The 20,161-nt window shown below is 34.6% G+C and overlaps 3 protein-coding genes and 1 long non-coding RNA gene across 13 annotated transcripts in view; 2 read left to right on the top strand and 2 right to left on the bottom strand.

The window, feature by feature from the left end:
• Positions 1-423: 423 nt before the first annotated feature.
• On the top strand, positions 424-11,620 carry Tango5 (Transport and Golgi organization 5). Of its 9 annotated transcripts, none has more exons than XM_022063169.2 (9): positions 425-667; positions 1,053-1,217; positions 5,564-5,811; positions 6,605-6,695; positions 6,843-7,033; positions 7,173-7,401; positions 7,507-7,587; positions 8,087-8,368; positions 8,681-11,620. In XM_022063169.2, the coding sequence occupies exons 2-9, from the start codon at positions 1,119-1,121 to the stop codon at positions 8,825-8,827; spliced, it is 1,368 nt and encodes a 455-aa protein (XP_021918861.1). In that variant the 5' UTR covers positions 425-667; positions 1,053-1,118; the 3' UTR covers positions 8,828-11,620. The 9 variants fall into 9 exon arrangements, with proteins under 9 accessions (XP_087212529.1, XP_021918861.1, XP_021918860.1 ...); XM_022063168.2 differs by having other exon boundaries at positions 425-814; XM_022063165.2 differs by having other exon boundaries at positions 425-814; positions 918-1,217.
• Positions 1,219-3,162, bottom strand: LOC110829456 (uncharacterized). Its single transcript, XR_002542970.2, has 2 exons — positions 2,928-3,162; positions 1,219-2,676 (listed from the first exon to the last, which is right to left on the bottom strand). It is a non-coding gene; the product is annotated as an uncharacterized LOC110829456 (long non-coding RNA).
• A 3,359-nt stretch (positions 11,621-14,979) lies between the features above and the next one.
• ND-23 (NADH dehydrogenase (ubiquinone) 23 kDa subunit) lies at positions 14,980-16,771 on the bottom strand. The gene is made up of 5 exons (XM_022063183.2): positions 16,636-16,771; positions 16,264-16,416; positions 15,869-16,041; positions 15,543-15,671; positions 14,980-15,431 (listed from the first exon to the last, which is right to left on the bottom strand). Exons 1-5 carry the CDS (start codon positions 16,667-16,669, stop codon positions 15,300-15,302), a joined length of 621 nt encoding a protein of 206 aa, XP_021918875.1. The 5' UTR covers positions 16,670-16,771; the 3' UTR covers positions 14,980-15,299.
• Positions 16,772-16,810: 39 nt separating this feature from the next.
• The window catches only part of LOC110829448 (ankyrin repeat domain-containing protein 27), an 8,491-nt gene continuing 5,140 nt past the window's right edge, over positions 16,811-20,161 (top strand). For both annotated transcript variants that reach the window (XM_022063175.2, XM_022063176.2), the window contains exons 1-6: positions 16,811-16,978; positions 17,070-17,175; positions 18,902-18,938; positions 19,050-19,188; positions 19,463-19,575; positions 19,831-20,058. In XM_022063175.2, the coding sequence (XP_021918867.1) occupies positions 16,931-16,978; positions 17,070-17,175; positions 18,902-18,938; positions 19,050-19,188; positions 19,463-19,575; positions 19,831-20,058 (671 nt within the window). In that variant the 5' untranslated portion in view covers positions 16,811-16,930. The remainder of the gene's footprint in view (positions 16,979-17,069; positions 17,176-18,901; positions 18,939-19,049; positions 19,189-19,462; positions 19,576-19,830; positions 20,059-20,161) is intronic.

Here is a 20,161-nt window from a genome sequence, read left to right as displayed (position 1 = left end):
ATTAAACACATAACGAAGCATTTACGCAATTCAGATATTGAACGAACTTCCCAAAAATTTATAATCTTTAATTCATTGGCATTTAATTGCACTAAATGTTCAATTCCACATCCTAATAGAGTACTATGATATATCTGTGGAATGATATATTAGGCTGGGGGTTCACAGCCACCGTGTCCTTAGACTATGCCGTATGTTTAACATCACTGTCTCTAAAATCAAGTGTCAGGGCAGTGACCCGACAAAAATACAAACATTGGGGCGCTGACAAGGACCTCCCTGGCTCGACTATAGCCCTATGGCCCTAGTTATATGTGCATTAAAGATAAAATTCTGGCCATATTTTGGATCTGAAATGCTACCAAAGAATAGTGTCGGTTGTTTACTGAATCTAAATTGTTCCAATCAATGACACTGTTGATGACGTCTGCCGCCTGGGCATTTAATTTCTAGGTGGTGATCACCTGATATTTGGTGATGTAAGATACAGGAAGCGTAACTTCTGCTTGGAAAAGAAAAAAAATTGGCGGCGTTAAATGTTGCATACCCTTGCCTGCGATATAATTGTTTCATTTATTAAACAGTATACAACAGATTTTAAGATTAAAAGTAATGCAACGAGGAAACGGAACTAATGTAGCTTTTTAAACTTGTCATGCCAATATAGGTAGTTGCAAAATTCGACATAGTGCTTGTTTTTATGTGTAGTCAGTTTTTTTAGCAACTGTACGGAGACAAGTAGTTGTTTTATATAAATTTTAAGCATTGCGTTCTGTAGGAAATATCTTTTTTCTCACTTCACAAGACTCTTAAGGTCGGTAACTATGCACATGTCTTTTGCTTACAATGGTTATTGGTCCTAACTTCTTTCCTAGTTTTACTAACAGTTATCGATAATGTTTCTGTTATACTTGTAGTCAGAGTTGCATGGTAATTTGGTGGAGGAATTTTCTAAGGAGATTTGAAAAGACTTATAATTGAGGTTGGGGAAGATTGAAATGGGGTCGAAGAAGAGTAACACTTCTACAGCAAGTAAAAGTAAATCTTTACAGACTAATTTAGGACGCAAGAATCATGGGAACTTATCGAACATACGTGGTTGTGGCTCTTCTGGTGAAATGCTAGATCAGTCAGAGTATCTCAGTTTTACCAAAGATCAACTTAAAACAGAACTGAAGAGAAGAGGTTTAAAGGCTTCAGGCAATAAGACAGAACTGGTATGACATTACCTCTCCTTTCAGTTTATTATTTTCAATAAATGTATTCTGTACGTTCTAAGTATAGGTCAGAATTTACAACTCAGTGCATGTGAATAGGTATTTTGTTTTGCAGTAACTTGTATAAATATTGCATGATTTCTGTTTAGTATGCAACATTTTGTGATATTTCATAATGCAAAGCGTAATAGGTGCCAGTACATTTGAAGCTAGATTAATTTATACACCCAAATATTGTACAATTTCTGAAGCAAAATAATGTTCTCATTCAAAGAAAGTTCCAAATGACTTCATTGTTAGATTTTTGTTTTTGTAGTTGTGTATAGAAAATTTCTTAGTTACAGCAGTGTTTTTGGCAACCTTTTTTCACTCATGGCACACCCTAATTTGTCAAAACCACATGATGGAACATCACATAATTTTGCCTGATGAAATGGGGATATGAAACTACACAGTCATAAATATGATACTACATATAAATTCTTGCCCTGTAGAAGTGCAGGCATATGAGAACAAAACAACATATGTTGAATAAAACTGTCAATGACAGACCAGTGTGTTTGCATTAGGGATTCTGTGTACGAAAGATAAGTTACCATCTGTTTCTAACTGCATGTGAGTATAGGGTTTAATTTTTTATAAAAATTCACGCAACATCTGAAACCTTGTTATGGCGCGGCAGTTGCAGAACACTGGTGTACAGTGTCAGTGTCTTGAATTGAATATTTTCATATTGTGAAAAATGTCTTTTAAAACAGTAATTTTCTCTTCAGATTCTTGATGTTTGTTTTAAGTGTCACTTTCACACACACTGTTTAACACTTTCTAAATGTTTAATGAACTACAGTAGATTCCAGTTAATTGGGCCATTGGTTAATCGGGGCAGCCATTTATTTGGGACAAATCTTAAAGAACAAACCTTTTTAACCCTTTACATGGAACTATGCATAATTGGGGCAGCCACTTAATTGGGCCAAAATGTTCTAGTCCTGATGTGTCCCAATTAACTGGAATCCACTGTATATATTTTGGCAGCATGTGACCATCTTCATGTTTGATGTGTGTATGTAGTCATTTTACTCATATTAAAAACCAAGTGACAGTCAAACAAGTATCAAGTATCTGAAGAGTAACACACTGGGATGCTGCATTACAGAATCATAATAAAGGTAAAGTTGTCCCAGTGCCCAGGCATTACTTCATTAAAGCAGATAGGGCTTGGAACAGTTCCAAATATTCTAGACCTTAGCATTTGATAGAAATAAGTGGTCTGCTTCATGCCGTGGGTGCTTTAGAAAAGGCCCCCGTACACATTGAACAGAATATTGGTTGGTTCTCAGATCTGTTCTGCATGTAGTACCAAAGAAAACAATCTCTGTCCCTGCCATAAGTTGAACCCCAGTCATCCATCTAGTAACCAGTCACTTTACTGAAAAGTTATCCTGGTTCATGTTATTTACTGAAACAGAAACAAATACATATAGCTTGTGTATAGTATTAATATATTGTACAGAAGTCATTTGAAGAAAATATTCCCACAGGTCAGTATCAACTTTCCTTATGGATATCTATTTGAGAAAATTATGACATGTAAAAGAGTTCTACGAAGCCTTAGATTAATGTACTTTTTGTGGATATGAAACTTCATCTTGTAAAACTTGGATTGACCAAAATATTTGTAAAATGACTATCTCAAATTAAGCCACTGACATTTCTGTTTTCACTATTATCAACAGCAACAAGAATCTGAATGCATTTCACTTTCTTAGTTTGTTTCTGTAGAATGATAGTTGAATGTTATATACATTATTACAATACTTATTGCACTTATTTTTCTTCTTCAAATAAGAGCATTTTGTTTTGCTATTGAAACACTCAGCTTGCTATGCCAGTATTTATCTGTTGTCTTCATCAGTATGTGGACTTTAGTCTTGGCACAGCTGCGGCCCAGTTCCGACCTTAGCATGTAATATTCTTTTAATGACTGTAACTGTCTGTAACAAATATGAATGCACAAGGGGAAAGAAAAAAGGAATATATTGCTATTGCTATTGATTATTTTGAAGACTCCAGTGTTGATGTATGTGTAACACTTGCTTAGATTGAAATGGAACTGTGGTTATAATGCTGTAAAATTGTGTATTTCAATGCAGTAAGAGTAACTGAGTTGCATTTTAGATAATCGTTTATGGAATGATAGTTTAAATAATTGCACATTTAACTTTTTGTGATATTGGGTAATCTGTCACCTATGTGTTTGTGAGTCTTTGTTCTGGTAAGTGCTTTCCTTTTAATGAGCAGTTTAATATTTCATAAGTAATGTGAAATTAGCTACTTCTCCAATGGTTGATTATTTATTTTATATTCTTGTATTAATTCCTTGGGTTCTGTAGCATCAAATGAGATTTTACAGGGAATATAGCCACTCTACAGCTGGAGTTTGAACCTAGTACTTCTCAGATGCAATATGTTAACCTCTGTACTATTCCACTATGTGGTCTGTTGCTATGCTAGCTTCATTTTTAGCTTTCGTATGGATAGTGGCACTTGTGAACAGTGCCATATTTTTGGATGTAAAACATATTTGTTGCAGGGAGTAACTACCAATTAAAATTTTGACATCAGACTTATAAACTTATTCACTCCATTTTCATTTTGCATTAAACATTTCCACAAAGCGAATGTGCTTTGGTACTTTGCTCTTTGAACTTATACATACACTCTACAGTCATGGCATACATGGATGGATTTTGCAAGAAAGAGAATTTGAGAGATGTGTTCATTGTGATATGGGAAATAGACAATTTATCACAGCCAGAATTGCCATCTGCCCATTAATATGTTAAATTAATAGTATATGAAGATTCCTGTCATACTGCCTCCGTCATCAGGGCGATGACGGAGGCAGTATGACTTCTGAAACGTTGGCTAACATCAACCAGACTACATAGCGCAACAACCCAGAAGACAGGAATCTTCATACTCACCGCTGTGAAAACCTCAAATCTTACAATGTTACATAATAGTATATGGTTATAAAGACAGTGTATGAATATTTGTATCACCAAGTACAAGGTATACAGTCAAGTTTTCCATCCATGTATTTTTTTGTGTGCATCATTTGCACGACTAAGACTGGAAATAAGTTCATTGTAGCTTCAGCCATTTCAGGGCTTGTGATTTAAATTTTACAGAGAAATTAAATAGTCCGAGTTAGTTACAGCTTTGTTAAATAAACCACAAATAAAATAAAAAGTGAATTTACAGAAAAAGGCAACATACACTGTGGAAGTGCCTGACTGCAGACTAACATGTTAATAAAAGCTATCAGAACAACCATAATGGGTCCGGAGATAGGGATTAGCTCTATCTAGTGGGCCCAACTGTGTAGGAACCTGAAGACGGAGATAGAGTCCCATCTCCGAAATGTCGTTTTACGTTTTATATTTACTAGATGATGGATAATATCCAAAGAAATTTTTATTCAATTAACCATAATGTAACTCAAAACATTCAGCCTGTAGTACAACTTTGTCTCTTCACATCCAAAAATGAACCAATAGCATTCATATCTAAATAATTGATGACTCTTCTTAGGACATCATACCAGTTGTAATTATATACTGTCATTCCTTTTCAAATCCATTAAATCTTCAAATGTATAAGAATTATGATTTTAATATCCTGTTGTTTTTTCATGGTTCTGGTTTTAGGAAATGAGTTAGCCACACGCATTGCTACTTAAGACCAACCAATAAGTTCTTTATTAACAAAGAAAATAGTTCTCGTGTTTTGTCTTCATCCTTTCTGTATATACTGTTGCTTATTTGCTCACCTCATATTCTACTTTCCACAGGTACAATCAGGCTGCAGGCTGAATGCATGGCTGACTCTAAGGAAAAGTAAAATAGAAAAAGTTGTTCACCTCTTTACCTAAATCTGTAGGGGAACAGAGTACTGTGTGCATATTTATTATTTATTTATGATTTATATAATGACGGGCAAATACTAGGATAGTACCTTAAATTATGACACAGCCTCTTCCTTCTATATACTTTCCAAATCACACATAACTTGATTCACACACATTCCAATAATATCAACCATTTCACATAGAAATGACCAATGCAAACACGTAAATGACAGTGTTTTACTTACCAACTGATACAAAACAGAAATGTTTCTCTAGCTATATAGTGATGACATAAAAGAACTTTGCTTCTATAAAAGAAAGACTAAATCACTAGTTTTGACTATGAAGAAATTAAAACAATTTTCTTGATAATAGGTTTATTGTCTGACCTGCTCATACAGTCCATTTAAATTGAGATTTTCATGTGTTTTAGTTACAGAGATTGGGTTTCAATATGAATATGTCCCGAGTGGCTAATTCTACTGTGAAACGAAAAAGTGATGGAATGACATCATCAGGACATAGAAATGGTAACAGTCTGACATCACAGGCACAAGTTAATACTTCTAGAGTGGCTGAAAAGGCAGAACGTGAAGCCCTTGTTCTCTGGAGACAGCCAATTAAAACTCTAAATTACTTTGTACGAGAACTGTTCTTAGATCTCTACATATATGGAATCAAGTAAGTGTTTTTTAGACACGTATTTTAGATGTGCAAACCCAAATAGTTGTGTGGTGATAACCAGTTTTGAATTGGTTCAAACTAGTTACCAAATCCTTTACAGCTTTTAAAACCCTGAACCGGAACAGAAGTGGAGTGTGAGAATACTCTCTGGACCAGATCTGTATTTAGAATAGTTTAAAACTCCGGTAGTGAGTGAACCATTCTCACATTTAGAGAATTTCTCCTCATTTCAGTTACCATGGGTGTGAAGTGATGATTAAATGCTCAGTAAATAACCTTACAGCTGGTATAGCATTAATAAATAATCTGTTAATAAGTCTGTCAGTCAATTAGTATTGATAAAGCACTGTTCACTTATTCCTTCAAGTGATTTATGGGAGGTTACTTTGAAAAGAGTGGTTTGACCTTAATAACTTGTTGATTCATTGTACAGTCATAGCCTATGGATATGTTCATTTTACCTCCCAAAACTACTACATCTTCTGACAATTTCTCTTGTATTTATTACATGCTGTTCCTTCAATTCTAAAGATTTGTTACACTGGTCTAGTAGCATAAAGGGACTCTGTCCATTGTTAGGTTTGTTGTGATTTAATTTCTGTATCCAGAGTTGTCACAGTGTTAAATTCTGCCCTATCACAGCCCACAGATATTCTGGTAGTTATATCCTTTCAAGTGCAAGGGAACTTGACCACTTGGGTAAGTAATACTCTTAGTTTGAGAAGTTAATTTCATAAAACAAATTATACTTTGAGATTATTTCATATATCTTTACATCTTATGTTTTCAGACTATTCCAGTACCGCTTGGCTCTTGGCATTGTCCTTCTAGTCACCATAGTTTGTTCTGTGTTGGTAAATATAGGTGGACCACATCAACAAGTAAGTGGTACAAAATATGAATTGCAGTGATGAAATAATGGAGTTGTTAGTGCAGTGGCATCCTTCTTTCCCAAGCAATATCTTATTTTTATATCACTGTGGGCATACAGTGGTATGTTTTAGTAAATTAAGACTTACTTGTTGCAGTACTGGGACTCTGTCTGTAAGCAGACTATGTGGTGCTTGTACTGGTTAGGTTTGGGTGTGTTGTCTTCGGTGGGACTTGGAACTGGTCTGCACACATTTCTGCTCTACCTAGGACCTCACATTGCTACAGTGACATTGGCTGCATATGAGTGTGGCAGTCTTAATTTTCCTGAACCTCCATATCCAGATGAGTGAGTTAAATTTTGGCTCTTTCATCCATCTTTTTTGTATGGATTTCCCTTTAAGGTTGTTTTTCTTGTGATTTATGCATTTAAATTAAATGTATGATGTTAATGTGAAATGGTGGATATAATGCTTTACTTCTTACAGAATAATCTGTCCAGATACAGTAGATCCAACATGGGAAGCAAGCATCTGGAACATCATGTCAAAGGTTAGAATAGAAGCAATGATGTGGGGTGCAGGCACAGCTTTAGGAGAGTTACCTCCATACTTCATGGCAAGAGCATCTAGACTCTCTGGTTATGACCCTGATGATGAAGATGATCTCAAGGAATTTGAGGAACTCCAGCGTAAGAAAAACAACCCCGAATCAATGGTAAATTTCATACATAGCTATAATTATTGTTACAAAAGGAAAAATATGTCCTTTGTCTCATTATAGTAGGCAGGGTTACAGTGATATGAACTTCTGTATTTGCAGACACATTTAGATCGAGTGAAGCTATTTGTGGAAAGACTAGTGGAGAAAGTTGGTTTCTTTGGCATTCTGGCTTGTGCCTCTGTGAGTATAACACATTTAATCATGAATATCTGTAAATTTGCTTTTTTTTTCTGTTATCTGTTTTTAAAAGTTGCATGTCTTGACCATCTCTGGCATCAATCCTCTCCAATCCAGTGGGTACCAGGGTTCTTCTCTTGGGAATAAAGTGGCTGAGGCATGAAGTCATCTGCTCACCTCTGTCTAGTGCTGAGGTTAAGATTGTATGGAGCTTTACCTCCATTCACCTATATGTTTGATGGAGTGATACTTAGTTCAGCCCCCTAGACACCTTTACCTCTACCTTTTTACATACAAATTAAATAATGACTCAGAAAACATAAGAATCAGAATTAAACTGAATGAAAAATATTTCTTTACAAATGTTGATTATTGATGTTATTCCTACTTCGTCTGTTTAATAAGCTGACATCATGGATATGATTATTGAATAAAAAGTACCATTTAAACATTTGAATAAATCATACTTTCACTTCAGTGATGGGTACAAAATCTTTTTCAGATTCCTAACCCACTGTTTGACCTGGCAGGGATCACATGTGGACATTTTCTTGTCCCCTTCTGGACATTCTTTGGTGCAACTCTTATTGGTAAAGCTGTGGTAAAGATGCTTATTCAGAAGATGTTTGTCATCATTGCATTTAATGAAATGCTGGTTGAGAAGGCTGTTGCTACATTAGCATACATTCCAGCTATTGGCCCTAAACTTCAAGAACCATTCAAACACTTCCTTCGCAAGCAAAAAATGAAGCTGCGTAGGAAACCAGGAGAAGAGGTGCCATTGGTATTATTTTTATTGTTGTTGTTGTTGTCATTTTGTATTTTATTTTATTTTTATACATTATGATTCTGTAAAGTTATTAAGAAATCTGTTTCTTTCCTAAGGTCAGTTCAGGATTGTATTTGCAATTACACTGAAAATCCGTTCTTCTTCTGGGGATGAAGAATAAATAGGAAATATTTTATTAGAATTGATTATGCACACTCATCCTAATATTTGGTGATATATAACCTGTGCAGTTGAGATAAGCATCATTAAATATACTAAGAAAGAAATATATTCAATTACTAATATCCTAATATGGTTTTATTTCAGGAAGGAAACATACTATCATCAATTTTTGAGAAGTTTGTGGTAGCAATGATCCTGTATTTTGTGATCTCCATTATCAATTCACTAGCCCAGAGCTACCACAAGAGACTACATAAACAGCCACGTAGTTTAAAGAAGTCATCAGATTGATGAAGCCATGTTTTCTAGTTGCCATATCGAAACGTTAGTGGCTTGGAAGAGAATTTGAAACCACCTGTGTTTAAAAAGCTGGATTTACTGTCCCATAAGTGTGGTTCCTTAAGTAGGATTGCTACATTCAGTTATTATCACTATACAAGTTTTGTAAGCAGATATTTTCATGCAATGTTTGGAGTGGGTTATTTTTTTTTTCAAGTGTGATTTTGCCACTTTTCTTTAGGGATATAGACTCACCAAATTTGTACTTAATTCCTTTGAATTGGGCTTTATTACATTTTTTATGGTATGTAACCATGATTACGAATTGTGCAGGATAATGTTTTTTGTTCAGTAATGTACATTTGAAGACACTGTATTTGCACCCTTCTAAGCAGACTTTCCAATTACAGTGTGTACTAGTACATCATCTCCAGGCTGTGATTTGAATATTATGTAAATTTTCTCTCCTGAGTGTTGTTTTCATATTGCTTACCAAGAGCAGAATAGTTTTAATATTAAGAGAACAGATGCATAATATACATGCCTTATCCTCATATTACTACACAAAATTGATCCATAAAATATATGTATCTTACATCCAAATCATCTTTGATTAATATTAAATTTAATATTTATGCATAGTACCTACATTAATAGTCTTTCTCCATCATGCATTTCAGAATTGTGTTGTTTTTTAGGGTTAGCATTTATAATTGTGTATACATTCCCATTTAATTGTCTTTGTAGAATATTTCAAGTTCAATATCATTGTAACATGAAGAGGTATGTAGAAAATTGATTTCAGCACAGGAATTTAATTTCGTACTTCCTGTTTTTGTATATGGTCAGGTTCCCCCCTTTCTGTTTTATAGAAGTTCTTCGTAAATTTTGCTGTTATGGGTCACAACCAATCTTGTAAGGGAGCCCAGTCTGTTTCAGTGCATTTACTCATATGTCCATAAACCTGAGTGCCCTCTTTTGTAAAACCAAAGAGTGTGAGATTTGGGGTTCTCATGGTGGTGAAGATGTCAGTGTTGATTTGCTAGGTTGTGATGTCACATGGACTTGTAGGTAGATACTGTTTAACACACTGTCTCTATCGTCAAGGCTCTATCATCTGCTCTGAAAATGCAGGCAGTATGTAAATAATGTTTTACAGGAATATACTCCCTCCATCTTCAGGGTTGAAGATGGCAAAATTTTATTCCTAAGAAGTGTTGGTGTCTGCATAAAATCCATAGAAATGATGTTACAACCTGGAAGACCAACATCAACACTAAACAGTTTGATTAATATAGAACCACACGCACACAATAAGTGTTCTAGGGTGGGGAAGACACATTTAATTTTCAAGATTATGCAAGTAATTTTACTGATGTGGGCTGGCTGAGTCAATCTCGTGACCATAGTTTGATTCCTGGTATGGGTATTTTCCATCGCATCCATACTGTCTCTGGGGTCCACCCAGCCTGTTCAGTGGGTACCAGGGATGAAATGTCCAGGACACAATGCTGACCACTTGCTTCCATCTAGTGCCAAGGTTAAGAATGTGTGGAGCTATATTTCCACTCCCTGTCTTCGTAGCATGGTGTTTAACTAAGTGCTGAGACAACTTGACCTTTCTGTATTAACTCTTACACATTTGAGACCATAGCAAATGAAACAATTAGATTTTCATATTCTCATTACTAGGTATGGTAGCTAATTGTTATACAATGTACTGGCCTACATTTATAATAAGATATCATAAACACTAAATTTTAATTTAGGTACAGTATTATTCATATGCTCCTGGTAATGGTTCTTTGATGTAAAATGGTTTTAAAAATGTTGATATTAGGTAAAATAATTTTTATTCAATGTCTGGTTAGAAGGGACATTTACAGTTAAAATTTGCTGCACTTTCTTACCATTTTATAACTAAGTAACAGATATGTTGGACTAGACTTGGTACAGTTTGCTAGTTTCTCATTTGATATCTTATTTATTCATGTTTCCATCTTCAGCATATAATTTGATGGTGTTGAGAGATTCCAGTAGAATTTGAAGATGAGTTTTGTAAATATGTTTACACTCTTGGTCACCATATTCATGTTTCTCACTGCAATTTCTTGTGAAATATAGTGTGAAATGTGTTTCTGAATATATGTTGTTGTTTAAAAAATACTGATTAGAATGCAGAATAGTATAAATTTGGTAAGAAAATGCAGTATGTAGTCATTTTTTATTCTGGTGCTAAACCTTCAAGATATTTTGTAAAACCTTTAAAAAATATATCAGATCAGTACATTGATGCTGTTGCATTATGAAGCACTCAGAAGCCCTCACATCTTGTTCTCAGGGAACAGCATTTTCGATTCATTCGTTTTTTCACAAGTATGAAGCTGGAAATCTTAGAAGTACAACTACACAAACTGGAAATTGCCTATGAAGGGAAATAAATTATAGAAGGAAGTGTCACAAGTAATGTGCAATTGCTGAGCTCACATGTACATTTATTATGAAACAATGACAAATGGTTAATTATTTTAAAAACACACCCATGGAATTGTTTGTAGCACGACATTTTTCGTATGTCCTACAAGTGACTCTACCCATTCCCATTTTAATTCCATTTTTTTATAATAAAACTTTCAAATAAGTAGTTCAGTCCCTGTAAGAAGTGGAATTTATTTTATTTTGTTTTGCCCTGTAGGAATGATATATTAGATATGTATTATGTGAACAAATGAGTGCCCTTGAAGAATGATGTATTTATGAACATTTATGTATGCCACAATGATAAAAGGGTGCCTTTATTTTCAACTGTATGTGTTGTGCTTGTGTGATGTTTATTTCCTGTTCCTGCTTCCTAGTACCAGTTGTTCCACAGTGTTTGCTGTCATAGATTTTCCCATTCCATTGATGAAATATATTTTTTTTAACAGTTTGAGCTGTGAGATAGTGTAGCACACAATATTTGGAACTGCTACTTGTTGGTCTTGACATACAGAAATACTGTGTTTCAAAAAAGGCGCTATGTTAACTTATAACTGGTGACACAACCCTTCAGTGCTGTGCTAAGGAAACTGCTTTGTTGCAATATAGATTAAATTAAACAAGTAAACATATTTTGGAATAAATGGGGAAATAGTTTCATCCTTCTACACACACTCACCCTGCAGGACAGTATCATCAAATGTTTTATAAACATGGTAATTGTATATCATGACCACAGGGGCACTGGATAATCCTTGTTTCCCTTGTAAAAAACAGTGCAGTATCAACCAGTGTCCAGTTTCCAAATGTTCATGCAGATATCCTTTTACCCAGGATTGTATTTTATAATACTGTGCAAGGAATATTGCAGAAACTGGGAAATGATGATATGCTTCTTGATTTAAGTGAAGTTCCTTTTAAATTTTAAGAATTCAATTATTATCAGCTAGAGTTAGTGTGATTTGTGAAATGCCCTGAAATGTTTTTAAACTTAATAGTCCTTACAGGCTGAAAAGATTGAAATTAAGACTATAAAAATGTATTTTATCCAGCCAGAATTCTTGTGAAAAATTTCCACTTATACTTTTATCACACATCTAATAAGACAATAGTGTTAATTCATTTTAAATTAATAAAATGTATGCAACTTTGTAGTTTTCATTGTATTGTTCTTAATGACATGCAGAATTTAAAGATGCATGAAGGTGAACAAACTGTTTCAGTTGTTGTTAGGCCTAAATGGAACTCTTAAAATAAAAATAGTTAAGTGTTGGCAATAGATTTTCCTTGGAACCACTTCAGTTATTATATCTTCAGTTCACAAACGTTTTAATTACACTGAATGAAACCAAGACATCTTCACAATATATGTGCAACTATAGACCTTTATTTCATATGAAGGACTGAAAATGGACTCTTCAGAAGTAGAATTTGTTGGAGAAATCAGTTCATAAATGTGTCATATTGATTTGACAGTTTGATAAGCCCTGTGCTAGTGTTAAGCATGTGTCAAACTATATATTAGACTTTAATGAGATATAAGATGATGTCTTGTGGCAAAACATTTTACAAAATACATTTAATTATGGAGCTTGCAATTGTTTTGGAAAGATATATAAGTTCGAGTGAAATGCATTTTGTATAGGTGTTAAGGACTGAACTGGAAATATCTGAACCTACAATATGGATAACTGTAGTTTTGGGCTTGGACCTACCTAGGGATTTGAGTGTATCTTAACATCAGACAAAGCACAAAATACCAAATAGACAGATTATAACTTCATTAGCTGTCTGTTTTATCCCAGCAATGGCTCGACTGGTTTATAAACAGTCTGCTGGCTCTGAGGCACTGGCATGTTTAAATTGGACATACCCAGAGTCCTGTGAAGCTTGTATATTTGAACTCTATTGTGTCTCTTTGTATTTAGCCCTTTGATGAGGTCATATATATATAAAAATAAATTCGGTGTCAGGGTACTGGATGGAAGTACCCATATGTTTCTCCACTTTCCAAATCCACAACAAATCTTTGCTTTGCTGAGTATTGTAATATTTTCACATTTCTGTGGGACTGATTACATTAAGTGAGTAATCAGTTTGTTTGTCTATGTAAACCCTCAGTTATATTTCTTTTGTGTGACATGAAAATTATGACGGACTGTAAACCAAGCAAGTGAACAAACATTGCTTGCAGACAGTGGGCTGTACAACTGCATACAAGATAGATGAAACAGCATTCTGATCCCTCATACTCTGTTGGTAGCAACACTTGTGTTGAGTCTGAATCTGAACCAGTTGCAAGAACTTGTCAATACAACTTAATGAAAGAAGCAGATGATTGAAATTAATTTCTGTGGAAAAACATGAACACAGGTGGCATATGTGATAATTTTACTGTGTAAGGAAAGAGTCACTCTGGCAATGCATCTAGATCATTTAAGTGTCACCCATCAAAGGGTCAACACAATAGTAAAATTATTGTGTATCTTCCTATGTTTCTGCTAACTTCTGTTTCCATTGAACACAAGGTTATCTCCCAAAAGTGTGTGCCCTTGTTCATCAACTTTCATCACCACTCCACTTGAATAATGAAACCTGTCATGTCTGATAGTATCATGAGATTTGGTAGCAGTTAATATTAACTCGCTGGCTGGTATGGTTATGTATGTAGCCAGAGCATAAGTTTTACCCTGAAAGCTAATCATTTAATAGTTTCTTCAGTCAATTAAAGTTTATTACAAGAGTAAGCAGGAGGTTGACTTATTTTCTTGTTGTAAAGAGCAGTTCAGTGGGTATAAAAAGGCTCCTTTTGTATGTGCAGCCATGAATAATTTATGACAACCTGCTGCCAGATAATCAAGAGCTTGCTCTTCTGAAAACAGGTTGAAGGCCTCAGCCCTTTTGTCCTCAAACTTTCAGTCTTGAAGACATATATCAGAAGACGTGTATCTGATTTAGAATCGTCATACTTGGACAAGATCTTATATAATGTTATAAAGCTTTGCCAAAATTATCTGAATATATATTTTGAAGAAGACATTTTCTTATGTACTGTAGACTAGGCAAATCATCAAAATGAAATAAGTTAAACAATATATTCAGTGTGTTGCACTTTGGCATTAATTATTTGCACTCATGAAGACAGTTTATAAAATGAACTAAACTGCACATTGATGTATCAAGCTTACATTTTGAAAATGTAGAGTATGTATTTATCTGAAATATGCTCATTTATTTATAATTTGAAATGAGATTTCTCTGTGTGTAGTATCTGTGAAGACACCAACATGAGGGAAAATTCCATGTAGCTTAAATTTTGAATAAGATTTGTGTGTTTTTATTACCCAAAATGTTAGAATGTTTGTTTTATACCTTTGCTAAAGTAGCTGTGCTACTTATAATAAACTCAATAAATAAACTGTTATTGTTTTAGTATACATGGTATCAAATTATTTTATTTCATCACATTTATTTCTGGGAGAACATTTTCTATTTCCATACTTAGTGCATATCCGAGAACCTATCAACCCCTATGAAATAGAAAAGATGATAGTAATACAGGCTAGCCAAGAAAACAATAAGAAAAGGATTATGGTAAATACAGTACTTGGTTGTACACCCATTTTTATGGTTGCTAGAACTGTATTTATCATGATTTAGATGCTGAAAACAATCAAAACCTTCCGTTTCCACTGATGATTAATTCTATTTTAATTAAAAAATACGAACAATGAATGTTTGGATTTCTTGGAAATAAGAGTGCTGTTTACAAAAAACTCTTATTTATGTTGCACACTGTTATTCTTGCCCTCTCATGCTGTGAAAAACATTTGTAAACATACAATATTTTATTCATACCTACCAATATTTTTCTGTTTTTAGTTTACATAATGTATTTTTACATTAAGTGGATACTGCTTTAAAGGCAAACTGAAATATACACACAAAGCAGGGGCACACAGTGACCAGGTGCCATTCTATATTACTTAGTCTACATCTTACATTTTCATCGGTACAGATGATCAGCATGGATGTTGGATGCTATTTCAGATTCCCATTTGTCACCATTATCTAATAGCTTCTCTTTGTTATACAGCAATTCTTCATGGGTTTCTGTTGAAAACTCAAAATTGGGACCCTGAAAATAAAGTACATTCATAAATAAAATAATTTTATATACTGAATTATTTGCATATGTTAAGGGACTCACAATTCATGCACTTCAAAGCACTTTAATAAGTATACTTACTTCTACAATAGCATCAACTGGACAAGCTTCTTGGCAAAAACCACAATATATACATTTAGTCATGTCAATATCATAACGAGTTGTTCGTCTACTTCCGTCAGCTCTCTCTTCAGCTTCTATGGTGATGGCCTGATATAACATTGAAAATTCTCTAATACAGCTTTCTTACAAGTATTAGCTTATAACAACATAGAAAGTATAATTCATCCTTCATTTACAAGCATATAAATACATTTAATTTGTTCTCATTCTTATCACAGTCAAAATATTGCAAATTAATCCAGTTATTTATGTTTTTTTATGAGTTAGAACATTCTATTTCATACCTGTGCTGGACATATGGCCTCACAAAGCTTGCAGGCAATACACCGTTCCTCTCCTGATGGATATCTCCTCAATGCGTGTTCACCTCGGAAGCGAGGACTCAGAGGACCTTTCTCAAAAGGATAATTGATTGTAGCAGGTTCTTTGAAGATGTGCCCCAAAGTTACTCCTAATCCTATAAGAAACAGAATTATTGTAGTCGGCTTCATTTCCAACAGTTTAATTCTCATTTTCAGACCAAAAATATGTGCACTTCACAAGATGCAATCTCTCTTCTCCTTTGGCTACATCACCTGTGTTTCACATCACTGTCCATACAAGAGATTTCAGGGCAGAGCGCCCCAACACGCAAAAAAGGTCTGGGACGATTCCGTGGCTTGAGTACGGCCCTGCTTACCTCTGAAAATCTCTGTCCAGAACATGGTCTGTGCAGCTCTATCAGTAATCTCCTTCATATTCAAGGTGCGTTCTTCGGCATTCACATATTTATATGAATTTCGTGTATGGCACACAATGGTGAACCGCGGCAATGGCCTCAAAATCTGTGGAGCTACAAACGAAATTAGGCGTATAAAACGTAAGACATTCATACAGAATTAGTACATTAACGGGAGCGTATCGCTTCACGTAATAGAAATACCTGGCTAATATGCCAAAGCAATTTAGAAATACTAAAGAACATCAAATTCAATGATCAGTAATAATTACAGATATATGATTAGAAAATTGTTCTCAGAAATAAACAAAATATCATTATTTATAACACTACCTTTGTTTAAAGAATATAATTTTAAAGCTGCCATGTTGAACAGTTTGCATATAGCCAATATCACTAAATTTATCTACATGGGAAAATTCAGATATCAGAGTTTTACAGACTGTGATTTGTAGCTGTAACTGTGGTAATTGCTATGTTGGTTAACGTTGTTTGTGAACAATGTTGCCAATAGATCCAATATAACCAAGAAACACCAGAAAATATTTTATCTATGGGAAGGAACAGATGGCATGGTAATGATTGCGTGTTTATTCGATTATAATATTTCAAGTATAAACTGTTTGGAATGGCCACAGACGAAATAGAATACAATGCATATTATCATACTTTACAGGTATTATATTTATCTTATGTGTGAAATAAAAACCCAAGCCTCTTGCGATATCAAGAACATTGAGTAATAGTGTCGAAATTATGTTTTGCAGAACGAATTTAGAAGAAAATATGAACAAGCCATATCTAAATGTTGGACAATTTGTGTTCCTTGCACCAGGGCATTAAGAGGGCTTGACATTACAGAGGATTTTGTAGGTATGTGATCCACGTATAACTTTGGTTTGGTAGGTGTTCATGTCTGTTGCATTAGAGTTGGTGCTGAAGGTTTGTTTAAATGGTTGTTAAAACAATGCATAGAGATAACCTGGAAGATAAGTTTGGAAAGATTCATATGAAAAGCTGGTATTCATACAGGTTAATTTTTTCTGTGCACCAGATGCAGGTGATCTGTATCTAGTGCTGAAGTTAATAGTACAGGGAGTTAACCTTCACTTTGCCAAATATCTTCATGTCAGGCCCAAGCCAAGCATGTAGAATATGTAATAGCACAAATACCAGTACAATACTTATTTCTGCTACAATTATACATTACATAGTTATGACAGAAATGTACAGTCAGGTACAGCATTACTGCCAAAATACTTACACAAGCATAACCACTATTACTTACATGCATTTACAATAGCTGAAAAATTCTGGTTGAGGTAAATTCTTCAATGGAGTAGAAGGAGTGAGATAGGAGATTCTAATTTAGAGGTGGCTTGAACTTCTTTATATTGTGATTCAGACTTTTTGTAGTGGGGGAAGAGTATTTGAGTAACTTAATTCCAGTAAACTTCTCTTGGATATTTATTGAGTTTAGTGTTTGGCACATGCAGGTTGTATCTGTATCTTGTACTTATGTTGTGGATAACTTAGTTTGTTTGAAAATTTTCAATGTTGTCCACTACAAGTGATAATAAGGAGAGCAGGAATTCACTGGCTAGAGGAAGAATATTAAATTTCTTAAGCAGTTCCCTACATGAGGCTCTCCTTTTAGTGCCTGCCATTAGTCTAATAATTTTTTGCTGTGTGTTAACTTTCTCCAGAAAGTGATTCCATATGGCATGATCGAATGGAAGTAAGTAAAGACTATTTTTAAAGTTTGTTTTCATGATTGATGTGACAATCCTCATAGCAAGGTATGCTGAGCTTAGTTTAGGGATAATTTATTGAATATGTGTTTTCTAATTTAAATTATTTTTACATAAATTATTTTTAGTTTGTAGGCCAATAAATTTAGTTGTTTCTACGTGCTCAATTGTTTTAACTACATACCATATACCTAGATTAATACAATTTTTGTTGGTAGTACAGAATATTATGAAATTTGTTTTATAAAAGTTTAATGTGTATTTATTGGCTTTAATCAGTTTCATCCAGCTAGCAAAGATGCCATTCATGCAGATTTTGAAACAGTCAATTTCTGGATAGCTCAGTCAGTATAGTGACTAGCTACGGGCTGGACGACTGGGGTTCGATCCCCGACGGGGGCAGAGGATTTTTCCTCTAGCCTCTGCGTCCAGACTGGCTCTGGGGCCCACCCAGCCTCCTCTAAAATGGGTACCGGGGTCCTTTCCCGGGGGTAAAGCCGGCCAGGGCGTGATGCTTACCACTCACCCCATCTAGTGCCGAGGTCAAGAAAGAGAGGAGCTATACCTCCACTCACCCCAAGCGCCTACATGGCGTATAGTGGCTCAGCTTTACTTTTTACTTTTTTTTATAATAATATTAGTATGATCCAAAAATGTATGGGTTTAGACTTGAGAGTTAATGGTTCTTAGTAAATTATTGATATATATGATGATAAGCAGATAACCAAGTTCCATTAATTATTTTTTGTGTTAATCATGTTTAGTGATGTTGGCAAAAATTAAGCCTTCAGAATAATGAAAAAATAGAGTATTGAATTACATGTGTTAATCTATAATATTTCTTCCAGACCTCCATATTCTCAAACCGTCAGTTTCATTTCCAAGGTATGTTTTACTTTTTTGGCGTGTATTTATTGCTTGATGTTTCTTGCTCTCCAACGTATGCATATTAATCTTTGCAATTAAATCTGGTTTCTGAATTATGATTATTTTCAGTCATTATGATAGCACAGATAAGGATAGCAGCCATAGCTTTGAGTTAGATGGTACTTCCCTCATACTACATGAAGCTCCAATTGATGTTACAGAAAAATATGTGGTGAAAATATTGTCTGTTGAAACTGGATATAACAAGGTAATAAATACAAATTAAATCTAGTTGAATCTGTGAAAATAACTGAAACATCACACAAAATAACTCTAGATCTTTCAGTTTACTAGTTCTCATAGTTTAAATACTGTTTTTGAGATGTCGGCAATATTCGTAAAACAACCCTGCTTTCATGGTGTAGAGTTACATCAAGGTCACGAGGTTGGTGACTGAGCCTTGGCATAAGGGTAGGTAAAGAGTTGTTTTCTTCCCAGAGTTACAGTGAAACAAACAAACTGAAACTTTTCTTCTTCTCCAGGAGTATCAGCAGTATAAGATTTTGATTACAGAAAAACCACTGAGTCCAAAGTATCAACCAGAACCAGGTGAAGACAATGATGTACACCTAAGAAAAATAAATTCACTGACAGAGTAAGCATGAATCATACTAAATGAACAAATATTGTCTGTATCATATTACATGGAAATACTGATCTAAATGTTCCAAGTTTAACAATACTTGGTTGAGTGGTTCAAGTTCGAACCACACCACTTCTGATCCAGCAGATCCCAAAAAAGAATGTGCAGTTGAGAATGTGTCATTAACAGTGGTGGAACCTCTCTATTTTTATCATGATAATGGGATAGATTTATACATTTGACTATGGTTTTATTTTTCCTTCACAGCGCTATTGGATTCCTTGCTCAGGTTCCAGCTCATGTGGAGATACTGAATAAACTAGGACCAGAATTACAGCAACTCTGTTCTGCATTGCTGTCTGACTCTTTACTGGCTGTAAGGGAGAGAGTACATGATACAATGAACTGCTACTGGGTGACTCTCCTCAAGACACATACACTGGATAGACAAAGGGATGCCCATTTCCAAAATTTGCTCAGTATTTCCATTGAGAAGTGAGTTAATTTTAATTCCAAAACTTATTCAGTTTCTCAGTATCTGTTTATGTGTACTTTGCACACTTTGCATAAACTTAATGTAAAATGATGGCATTGTGTC

The sequence above is a fragment of the Zootermopsis nevadensis genome, unplaced genomic scaffold, assembly GCF_977971745.1.
Source record: "Zootermopsis nevadensis isolate Lab colony 2312 unplaced genomic scaffold, Znev_1.0 Znev_ptg000027l, whole genome shotgun sequence".
Taxonomy (NCBI): domain Eukaryota; kingdom Metazoa; phylum Arthropoda; class Insecta; order Blattodea; family Termopsidae; genus Zootermopsis; species Zootermopsis nevadensis.
This window is presented reverse-complemented; position numbering and strand designations above follow the sequence as displayed.

What these genes read in the sequence shown, in the direction of transcription:
- Tango5 (XM_022063165.2), top strand. Translation starts at nt 999, where the DNA reads ATGGGGTCGAAGAAGAGTAACACTTCTACAGCAAGTAAAAGTAAATCT. An exon ending in CAGGCAATAAGACAGAACTG is followed by an intron (nt 1,218 to 5,563) that starts GTATGACATTAC and finishes CATGTGTTTTAG; the next exon opens with TTACAGAGATTGGGTTTCAA. An exon ending in GAACCTCCATATCCAGATGA is followed by an intron (nt 7,034 to 7,172) that starts GTGAGTTAAATT and finishes TACTTCTTACAG; the next exon opens with AATAATCTGTCCAGATACAG.
- ND-23 (XM_022063183.2), bottom strand. Translation starts at nt 16,669, where the DNA reads ATGGCAGCTTTAAAATTATATTCTTTAAACAAAG. An exon ending in ATTATATTCTTTAAACAAAG is followed by an intron (nt 16,417 to 16,635) that starts GTAGTGTTATAA and finishes TTTCGTTTGTAG; the next exon opens with CTCCACAGATTTTGAGGCCA. An exon ending in AGGCCATATGTCCAGCACAG is followed by an intron (nt 15,672 to 15,868) that starts GTATGAAATAGA and finishes ATGTTATATCAG; the next exon opens with GCCATCACCATAGAAGCTGA.